We start from the raw sequence: 11,612 nt of genomic DNA, 5'->3' as shown, positions 1-11,612 counted from the left end.
AGAACTTTAAATTGCTAATGATTGTATTAGGCTTTTTAATCTTTATAGATCATAAAAAAAATTCATTGCAGCTCTAATTAAAGTTGTGATTAAAAATGAGATTGAAAACAAGATGCAGAACTCACCAAATGTACAAATTAAAACACACTACTGACCCAAGGTGAGCAATTTTATTGTTATTTTATTATTTTGTGGGGAAGTATTAGAGTATTTTGATACAAAAGGAAGTAGTGATTTTATTTTTCATGTTGAATGCTTGGCTCTAGTTTACTAAGCAAACACTTCATTTAGTTTTAGTTTTTTTTTTTTTTTTTACTGTAGATTAGGATGGTTAACAGTTTAGTTCTGGAAGTATAGGTAAATAAAGAAGCTCATGGAAGCAACACTAAATGCTGATGTCTTTCTTACCTCATGTTGCTCCTGGTTATCTGAGTATGTCTCCATCTGTTACTTAACAGATACTAGGAGAGAGTGAGCTCTTTTTGCAAATCATCCAATCCAAATTCTCTTATATAAGGATTAGAATATATTCCTTACACAGATTAGGAAATTATATGCCTTTCAGAGTTCAGTGACTTGCTCAACCTCATTATAACTACTCAAGGTGAACCAGGGCCGACACTCAGCAAGTAATGACAAGGTGTGTTGTGGGAAAGGTATCTAAATTGACTTCAGACGTGATGAGCAGTAATGTAGGGTGCCTTTTTTATTTTTTACCAACTCAGAACACATTTGAGAGTGGAAAACAAAAATACCTCAACTCATTGCTGTCGAGTCGGCTCCAACTCACAGCGACCCTGTAGGACAGAGTAGAACTGCCAAGGAGCAGCTGGTGGATTCTAACTGCTGACCTTCTGGTGAGCAGCTGAACTCGTAACCACTTCGCCACCAGAGCTCCTTGAGAGTGAACAGGGGCCCTAAAGTATTGAACATTTTGTATCTGAAATATTTGTTTACTGACTGACAAATATATTGGTGGTCCTGTAAAATAGTTCTACTCAAACTTATTTTCAAAATTAACATCAAAATAATTGATATTCTTGTGCATTAAAATATTTATATTATGTGAACATTAGCTTTTAACACATGCAGAGTAATTCTTAGTTAAACGCATACTTAAATCAGCTTTTTAGCTATATCTTCCTTTAAAAAGCTGATAATTTTCTGAAAAAATTGTTGGTTATAAGGTCTTATGCTTTTTAAATTTCCTTAAATCTTCTTCAAAGATGCAAATTGACTTTTTTCTGTAGATCGTAGTATCAAAAGTGTTTTCTGAACAGATGCTAAAGCACCTGGTAAGCTCAGAAAAAAGCTCAGAGCAAACTGCTAAATGGAAGACTGTCTCAATTCTCACCTTTTTTTCATATTGAAATGTGAAGATATTTCAACCTAAATGTTTTCGCAGGTGCTGTCTTTGTGTCTCCTTTTAGAGTGCCTTTCTTTGACAAATCTTTAGATAGAATCCATCTAATAAGTTGTTCTTATTTATGATTTTTTAAATATTTTGACATTTAGATGCTATAAAATTACAGATTTCCTCAATTACATTCCAATACAAAATACAAATATATTTAATGAAAAATAGGAGCTCCGTCAAAAGATTTTTCTCACAAGTTGAAATATTTTAAACTGGGATTATAGAAGTTTAAAATTACAAGTATATTGTTTGAGCTATCATTGTTTAATTTGTGTTTCTCATGCTTTGAAGGAATGATTTGTAAGCTTTCGTTTCAGTGACTGAAATGCACTAAGAGCTTCGAGTATGAAGGGTTTTTTGGTCTATTTGTTGAATATGTTGAGTAATGATTTCCAAGAAATTTTGAACAAAATGCAACAACTATAGGTCACTTGGGTTGATTTACAAAGTATTTTTCAGTCGCTTAAACCAAAAACCAAACCTGTTGCTGTTGAGTCGATTCTGACTCATAGCAACCCTGTAGGATAGAGTAGAACTGTTCCATAACATTTCCAAGGAGCAGCTGGTGGATTTGAACTGTGGACATTTTGGTTAGCAGTTGAACGCTTAGCCTCTGTGCCACCAAGGCTTGCTAAAGTCTGATGACAGGCAGCAAAGTGAGAGAGTGTTCTGCCGTGATATTTTTTTTTATTCAACAGAAGCTTGATGAAGATAGTTTTGCAGTTTAGTTACAGTAATTGTATGTTTACGGGTACAATATTTATAAATTTTGTTATTAATTTATACTTCAGTTGGTAGAGCATTATAGCTTGCTTGGACTCAAGTGTGGATAACACGTGTCCCATGACCATTTTGAGTACATTTATGCTTCATAAAAACCAAAAAACCAAACCCAGTGCCGTCAAGTCAATTCAGAGTAGAACTGCCCCATAGAGTTCCCAAGGGGTGCCTGGTGGATTCAAACTGCCGACCCTTTGGTTCGCAGCCATAGCACTTAACCACTACACCACCAGGGTTTCCTTATGCTTCATAGGTTTTTTAATTTAGTAAAGCCATTCTCTTTGCCATGACTGCACATTCCACCAAAATTTATATTGTTACTGGAAAACAGAATTTTATTGCCAGTGTTAAACTATTAGAGTGAATTTATACTAGCATTCACAATAAGGTCAGGCGTTTACTTTTGTCAGTTCATTTCCTAAAGCTTTACTTTGATTCCATGAGTTGGTTAAAAAAAAAAAAAAAAAAATCCAACTATTATTGAATTTAAGTGATTTTCCATTGATAGCACTAATAAAAAACTGGCATCATTTAACTGTTGTGAGTTGTCCTGCTAATGTAGCCAGGCATTAACAGCTATTACTTCACTTTATACGCAAGAAAACTTGGAATTGAAGATGAGCAGAATTGAGACAAAGAGCCATTTAATCTAATGAAAAGTTGTGCTCTGCAAAGCAATATGTGCCCATATCTTCTGCAACTGTACATGTTTCATCTTTGGATACAGCTTTCTTAAAATACCCACTGACTTTTGAAATACAGCATATTTGTGTACGTATGCCCATGGTAGATGGTAGATGTTTACAGACATTTTGTGCAAATCACATGACCATTAGTTTTCTTGAGAAACAAGTCTAGCACTTATTTTTAATTAAATAATATTGATTTTATCGTGCTCGCTGCTGCCTAAAGAGCTGATTTCAAAGTAAAGTAACCACTGACAAAAAACATTACTCTTACAGTAAAGAACATACATTTATATTTTAAAATACAAAAACCACCTGAACTCTGTGCTGCATTGCGGACATGTTATTATTAATTGATTCCCTGTAAAATAGTTTGTTCATAGGCTACTGCAAAACTGATAGTCATTGAAAATAATTCAGGATAATTATGGCCTGTATGCCCCTGACATTGTCACAAATGAGAATGGCATAAACTGATTCCAGGCTTCTAAGGAGACAAAATGTATACAAATTAAACATGACTGTATCCATGTGTGTTGGGGTCTGAGGGAGCTACAGGACTTGCTTTGCTTTTATAGCACTGAGGTGCTAAATCTGCTTGCTAATTATAGCTGACGTGATATTGCCTGACAGTTATGGATTGAATTGTGTCTTTGCAAAATATGTGTTGGAATCCTAACCTCTGTGCCCGTGGATCCATTCTTCTCAGTGTTCCTTATTCACTGTCCAGCTTTCGCATGACTATGAGGCAATTGAAAATACCATGGCTTGGGTCATGTGCATTTTAGTCCTCAAAGTGACATCTTTGCTTTTTAACATTTTAAAGAAGTCTTTTACAGCACGTTTGCCCAATGCAGTAAGTCATTTGATTTCTTGACTCTTGCCTCCATAGGCATTGATTGTGGGTTCAATGAATAAGGAAGACTGAAGAAGACCTCCTGCATTTGAATTATGGTGTTGACAGAGAATACTGAATATACCATGGTCTGCCAGAAGAATGAACAAATCTGTCTTGTAAGATGTACACCCAAAATGTTTCTTAGAAGTGAGAAAGGCGAGATTTTGTCTCATTTTGGACAAGTTAATCAGGAGAGACCAATCCTCGGAGAAGGACATCATGTTTGGTAGAGTAGATGGCCGGCAAAAAAAGGGGAAGAACCTTAACAAGATGGATTGATCAGTGGTTGCAAAAATGAGCTCAAACATAGCAATGACTGTGACGATGGCACAAGACCGGGCAGTGTTTCGTTCTGTTGTACATAGGGTCACTATGAGTTAGAACCAACTTGACGGCACCTAACAACATACCTGTGGATGTAATGTAATTTAATGTAATTAAGATACAAGTAATGTAATCACTTTCCATAACATTATAATGCAATCAGCCAATCAGTTGAGGTCATACTAGTGTAGAGTGAGTCCTAAACTGAATCACTTCAGAATTATGTAAAGAGCAGCACAGACACAGAGAGACACGGAGGAAGACAGAGACTATGCAAAGGTGGCCAAGGAACACACAGGTCTACTGACGAGGAAAGAATTGACATGGCTGAGTCCCTGACTTGTACTTTTAGCTTCCAGAACTGTGACAAAATAAATTGCTGTTCTTTAAAGGCACTCACTTGTGGTATTTGTGCTACTGTAACACTAGGTAACTAAGACACTGGCCCAAATGAAGTTTAGGGCTAAATGATGAATTGGGACCCTGAGTATTTTCAGTAACAGCTGGCCCTTTCTACTGATTCCCTCAGTCACTGCAGAGCTCTGGCAAGCCCAGCTCTGTGGGAGGCACAGTCCAATATGAGAATAAATGAAGTATACAGGACTTTATGTCAGTATCAGTCCGGGTGCTAGAATCTAGCTCACAAAGTCGTAGTGCATGAACAAATGGTATTTTTCAACAAGTATATTGTTGAGAAGATTAAAAGGCTAAATATTAGCAATGACTCAGGTTTTCAGCCAAAGACTGATACAACCCCTAAGAGTTCTTCCTGGCTCCATTATTGATACCCTCCAGTCTTTTCCACACTACAGCCAGAGTTGTTTTTCCAAATGTAATCTTATCACTTCCCTCGTTAAAACCCCTCACTACATTTCTATTGTTTATTAATTTAATAAATATATGTTGAGAACTTTCTATGTGCCAGGCACTATTCTAGGCACTAGGAATATAATAAAGCAAATTGTCTGCTTTCATGGAAACTATATCCTAGTTGGAGAAGACATAAGCAAATTAAAAAAAAAAAAAAATTTAACATCATGTAAAATAATGAAGGGAAAGGGCTTGTCTGGGGGCCAGAGTTATGATTTTATGTGGGGGAAGGATAGGAGCTAGGGTACCACTTCTCTGATAAATCAGGTGACATTTGAGCAGAAATGAAGGAAATGAGGGAATAAGTCATGTGGATGTCTAGGGGAAAAGAATTCTAAGTCAAGGGAACAGCAAGTGTAAAGACTCTGGGCATACCTTAGGCCCATGAGTCTGCCCGCCATGTTTGAGGAACAGCAAGGCTAATGGCTGCAGCAGAAAGAACAAGTGGAACAGGACAGGCCATGAAGTCAGAGAAGTATAGGATGTCAGATCACATAGGGTCCTGCAGGCCTTTGAAAGGCCTACTCGGAGTTACACAGGAAGCCATTGGAGATTTTGAGGCGTGACATGACCTGACTTTCATGTAAAAAATGTGGAGAATCCACTTTGTGGGAGTGAGGGTTGAAGCTGGGATGCCAGTTAAAAGACTAGTGCAGTATGCCAGGCACGTGATAACGGTGGCTTTAACAAGGGTGGTAGTGATGGAGGAGGGTAGTAGTCTGATTCTGATTCTGTTTTGAGGGTAGAGCCACTGGGGGTTATGGAGATTGGTTGTAGATATGAGAAGAACAGATGTCAAAGATGACGCCAATGTTTTTTTGACCTGATAAACTGGAAGAAGGGATTTTTAACTAAAATCCAAATTCTCTAACTTGGCAGACAAGCCCTGCTTTAGCTTCTTTTCTAAGGAACACTGTGCTCACCAGCTCACACAGAACATGTCAACTATACTGAACTTATTTCAATTTTTGAACCGTGCCATGTTCTCTCTGATTTCTGGGCCTTCAAATACACTATCCCTCCTTCCTGAAACATTCCCTTCTCTTTCTCACTTTCCACTCTTTCTAGCCTGTCCCTTCTTGGCTCCCACACATCCTTCATGTCTCTGCTTGGAAGACACTTTCTCTGGAAAGCCTTTTTTGACCGCTCTACCCTGAGGGAACCACCTCTGCTACTAATTACCATAGTTGCCTTTTGTAGTATTTTAAGTCCTCATTAAAATCGTTGTCTCCACCACTAGACTCTAAGTTCTGTAAAGCAGGAAGTTTATGTTTGCTATTATATCCTTAATACCTAAGAGAGTGCTTTGAATATTGTGTGTTTATTAAATATTTGTGGGATTATCAAAAAAGAGTTAAATTATTTATGGTATTACAATGTTGTAAGTATTATGCAGCCACTGAAAATAATGCTTGTCAAAACAGTAGCAATGTGTGAAAATATTCATGGTATGAACTTAAATGAGGAAAATGAAAAATAGGTTAAATAGTTATAATGGTTAAAAAGCGCATGCATATGGATAAAAATGAAAAAGGAATATGCAAAATAAAATGACAGTGTTCTGGATATTTTAAAAGTTTTTAAAGATGTTATCAAGATTTTCTTGAATTATACTGAAAGTGAGTAGATAGAAAATATTTATAAAACATATGAAAAGGAAAAAGAACAATGATAACAATGAAAAACTTTGTACCTGCCATCGACTTTAAGAAGAAGAGCATGACCACCATCATTGACATTTTCTGCGAAATCCTCCCCTATCCAAAGCCTTATCCTTTCCCACAGAGTTAAGCACTGTCCTAAAAGTTGGGTTTAGAATTCCACTGCTTTCCTTTGTCACTTAACCTCTAAACATTACATTATTTAGTTTTGCATGTTTTAAAACTTTATATGAATAGAATCATACTGTGTCATTCCCCTCCCCCCTTTTTTTTTCCACTCACCCTTAAGTCATTGAGAATCATCTGTGTTATTACATGGAGCTGTCATTAATTTACTTTCCCTGCTCTATAGTATTTCATTGTTTGAATACGCCGTAAAAACAAAAACGCACCCATTGCTATCAAGTCAATTCCAACTCATAGCAACTCTATAGGACAGAGCAGAGCTGCCCCACAGGGTTCCCAAGGCTGTAAATCTTTACACAATCAGACTGCCACATCTTTCTCCCCTGGAGCAGCTGGTGGGTTCAAACTGATGACCTTCCGGTTAGTAGCTGAACACTTAACCTCTGCACCACTAGGGCTTCTGATTGAATATACTGTAAAAAGAAAAAGCAAACCATTGCCATCAAGTCAATTCCGACTCATAGCGACCTTACGGGACAGAATAGAACTGCCCCATAGGGTTTCCAGACAGCGCCTGGTGGGTTCGAACTCTTGACCTTTCATTAGCAGCCATAGCACTTAACCACTATACCAGGGTTTCCGAATATACTATAGTTGGTGGATTTCTTTCAGATGTTTTTGTTTCATTTCATTTTTATGACTACCAAAAGTACTGCTACAAATATTCTTGTATATATTCCATGGTACGTATGTGCAAAGGTATACCTAAGGTGTGCACCCAGGAATGGAATTGCTGGATCATAGGATACATATATGTGTACTCAATTCTTGCCAAACTGTTTCCCAAAGAGGTTGCAGTAGTTCAAACATCCACTACTGGTGAATAAGAGTTCTTATTGTTCCGCCCCCTTGTCAATACTTGATACTGTCAAAGTTTTAAACTTTAACCAATTAGTTAAATGGCGTTTCATTGTGGTTTTGGTATGCGTTTCCCTAAATACTAGAGTTTGAATATTTTATCATGTGTTTATTGGGCATTTGGAATTCCTCTTCTTGGTAATGCCTGTTCATCTCTTTTGATCATTTTTCTGTGGGGTTATTTATCTGTGTCTAATTTGTTGTAGTTACATATTCTGAACACTTAATTTTATATTGGTTGTATATGCATGGCAAATATCACCAGCACGTGGCTTATCTTTTCACTTATTTTATGGTTACTTTGGATGAAGAGATCTTAATTCTAATATAAAATTCAACTACCTTTGCCTCTAGAGTTTACACTGTTTGTGTCTTAAAGAAACCTTCACCATCCCTGATAGAATTTCTGTCACAGAATAGAATGGGACTAATAGTCAATGTGATAGACTGGCTAAGGAATTGCCAGGAACTTTTGAGACACTCTATAGCCTAGATCTAAAAATCTCAGTGTTTTTTTTTTTATTAAAACATCTATCATGCGATTCTGCAGAGCCTGGTGTCATGGACTGAATTTTGTCCTGCCAAAAATGTGTGTATCAATTTGGCTGGGCCATGATTCCTGGTATTGTGTGATTTTCCTATACGTTGTAAATCCTGCCTCTATGATGTTAATGAAGGACAATGGGTGGCAGTTGTGTTAGAGAGGCAGGAATTAACCGACAAGGTTGAATTGTGTCTTGAGGCAATCTCTTGAGATATAAAAGAAAGAAGCAAGCACAGAGTTAGGGACCTCATACCACCAAGAAAGCAGCACCGGAAGCAGAGTGCGTCCTTTGGACCTGGGGTCCCTGCACCTGAGAAGCTCCTCGACCAGGGGAGGATTGAAGACAAGGACCTTCCTCCAGAGCTGACAGAGAGAGAGCCTTCCCCTGGAGCTGATGCCCTGAATTTGGACTTTTAGCCTACTTCACTGTGAGGGAAAAAATTTCTCTTTGTTAAAACCATCCACTTGTGGTATTTCTGTTATAGCAGCGCTAGATTGCTAAGAATTTGGTACTGAGAGTGGCGTGCTGCTCTAGCAGATACCTAAAATGTGAAAGCAGTTTTGAAACTGTGAATGGGTACAGTTGCAACAGCAGCAGAAGTCCAGCGCGGCAGATAACCTGCATCGGCAGAGAAGCAGTGACGGCAGAGAACCAGCAGCAGCAGAACCAGGAGATCAGTGTGAGACGGCACTGGAGCCAACCCACGGAGCAAGAGAGCTGAGTGCCTGTGTGCAGGAGACTTCCTGGCAGAGTGGGGTGCGTCTGGGCACTTATCGGTGGAGCTACAGAGATTTGGAACACTTGCCCCAGCAGGGCAGATGCAGGCATGAAGCCCAAGGAGCTGAGAGGCCAAGATACCAGGAAACAGAAATTGAAGAGATAACACAAGAAGCCGAGCTGCCTCAGTCTCAAAAGGCATGGCCAAGACCTCGGGGGTTTCAAAGGGTAGAGCCATGGCCTCCGGTGTTTCTAAGGTTGGAGTTGCCATTCAGACTAGAAGAATGGTGCGTCTAAAAGCCTAGGGAGCAGAGTTGCTGTCCCAGAGGGCCTGGAAGGCAGAGCTGAAGCCTAGGGCTGAGGGGCCTCCACTCAGAATCCAGAGAGTGTGGCTAATACCTAGAGGCTGGAGGGCAGGGTTATTGTGTGAATTGTCTCAGAGAACAGAGGATTATTTTCAAAGCTTTGAGGGCTAATGTAATGTGTTCTGCGGACTTGCTTGGTGCCTGTTATCCCTTCTTTTCCTCCAGTTTTTTCCGTTTGTAATGGAAATGTCTAGCTTGTGCCCATTCTGCCTCTGTACCCTTGGAAACAGATAACTTGTGTTCTAGATTTCACAGATGAAGAGGAATTTTTAGATTTTGGACTTGGAGTAAAGACTTTTGCTATGATAAGATGAGGTGAATATGTTTTGCATGTTGAAAAGATGTGACTTTGGGGAGGCCAAAGGGCGGAATGTCATGGATTGAATTATGTCCCGCCAAAAATGTGTGTATCAATTTGGCTGGGCCATGATTCCTGGTGTTGTGTGATTTTCCTATGTCTTGTAAATCTTGCCTCTATAATGTTAATGAGGGAGGATGGGCAGCAGTTACCTTAGTGAGGCAAGACTCAACCTACAAGACTGGATTGTGCCTTGAGGCAATCTCTTGAGATATAAAGGTGAGAAGCAAGCAGAGAGTTGGGGACCTCATACCACCAGGAAAGCAGTACCAGGAGCAGACCCTGTCCTTTGGACCAGGGGCACCTGCACCTGAGCAGCTTCTCAACCAGGGGAAGATTGAGGACAAGGACCTTCCTCCAAAGCCGACAGAGAGAGAGAGAGCCTTCCCCTGGAGCTGATGCCCTGAATTTGGACTTTCGGCCTACTTCACTGTGTGGAAAAAAATTTCTCTTTGTTAAAGCCATCTACTTGTGGTATTTCTGTTATAACAGCACAAGGTAACTAAGACACCTGGTTAACAACCACTGATTTAGTTCTCCATAATTCTTAAAGCAAGAATCCTCACTCTAGTATTCCTGATAGGAGGTCATCTATTTTCTGTACGCATAAATACTTGCAGCGAGGGAGAACTCTTCTATATTTCAAATGGTTCCACTATTGTACAGCTCTTATTACTAAAAAGTACTTCCATGTGTAGAATCTAAGGTAGTCTTCTTTCAAATAGAATATAGTCTAATTGCTTCTCCCTCATAAAGGCCATTCAAATATTTGAAGACTCCAACCATGCCCACCAATTACCAGACAATTTCCATTCTTTCTCTTTTAGTTTATGTGGCATGGATGTCAACTTTCTCATCATCCTTGTCAACAGCTCTAGTTTGTAAGTGCCCTTCTTAAAACAAGTTGCCAAGAAATAATAAGTATGATGAGACATGTGGTCTAATCAGAGCAGATGGCAGGGAAATGATACTACCCCAGGGATAGGCTCTATATTTTTTTGTCCATGTTGCTGCCTAAGATTATATCAGCCATTTGGCAACTAAATCACAGTTAACTAGGGTAACTATATGTCATGATTTGTCCTAGATAGATCACATTGAAGCTTTTCTATTATTTTTCCTTTCTTAACAAAATGTTAACAGTTGCATTAAAATAAGCCTGAATTAGTTTCATAAATTTCTACTTGGTACTTTCAACTCTTGCTATGATCGTATGTAATAGTTCATGACATGCATGTACAATTGGTCAAGTTTCTAATTTCATTTGTAAATAGGCCTAAAAGATGATGAGAAATAACCCACTCCTTCTCTGTCCCTTTCCAGACACAAAGATAAATAGCATCTCCCGTTCTAAGAAGGAGCCCTGGTGGTGCAGTGGTTAAGTGATATAGCTGCTAATCCTATGTGGCAGTTCTGTTCTCTCTTGTAGGGTCACTGTGAATGGAATTGACTTGACAGCGACGGGTTTGGTTTGGGTTTTTTCAAAGAGAGGATACAAAGCACTCACTTATAAAATAAAATGCTATTGGCCACTGGTTGCTAGGAACAGTTAACCCCTCTCTGTCTCTGGTGGTAGGAGAGAAGTTGGGACAGTGCTGCCTCTGCCAGTCTGTTGGTGTATCAGTTTTTCCACAGGAAGATACATAAAGTAACTAGACCCTCCAATTGGTGAGATTGCTGAAAAACACAGGTGTATGTGAGATATACAACCCCGGTGCACAGATTTTCTCATTTTAAAACCTGCAGTATCTCTTTTTTTCAGCTCAAACAACTGCCTCTTGGTCTAGGTACAAGTTACACATGAGCACAATTAAGTGTTCTGGAATTCCCATTCTTTGCAATGTTATACATAATTTGTTATGATCCACACAGTCGAATGCCTTTGCATAGTCAATAAAACACAGGGAAACCTCTTTCTGGTATTCTTTGTTTTTAGCCAAGATCTAT

General features: G+C 38.9%; 1 protein-coding gene across 25 annotated transcripts in view; it reads left to right on the top strand.

Moving 5' to 3' along the window:
* The window catches only part of MTHFD2L (methylenetetrahydrofolate dehydrogenase (NADP+ dependent) 2 like), a 224,514-nt gene that overhangs the window by 18,211 nt on the left and 194,691 nt on the right, over positions 1–11,612 (top strand). For 2 of the 25 annotated variants that reach the window (XM_049886002.1, XM_049886001.1), the window contains exon 2: positions 72–160. The exons of 22 other annotated variants lie outside the window; for them this stretch is intronic. In XM_049886002.1, coding sequence (XP_049741959.1) covers positions 96–160 — 65 coding nt within the window. In that variant the 5' untranslated portion in view covers positions 72–95. Of the gene's footprint in view, positions 1–71; positions 161–2,640; positions 3,898–11,612 lie in introns of those variants that run through there. One more of the 25 variants, XM_049886005.1, reaches the window with a different exon arrangement.

Source organism: Elephas maximus, chromosome 5 (genome assembly GCF_024166365.1).
Source record: "Elephas maximus indicus isolate mEleMax1 chromosome 5, mEleMax1 primary haplotype, whole genome shotgun sequence".
Classification (NCBI taxonomy): Eukaryota; Metazoa; Chordata; class Mammalia; order Proboscidea; family Elephantidae; genus Elephas; species Elephas maximus.
This window is presented reverse-complemented; position numbering and strand designations above follow the sequence as displayed.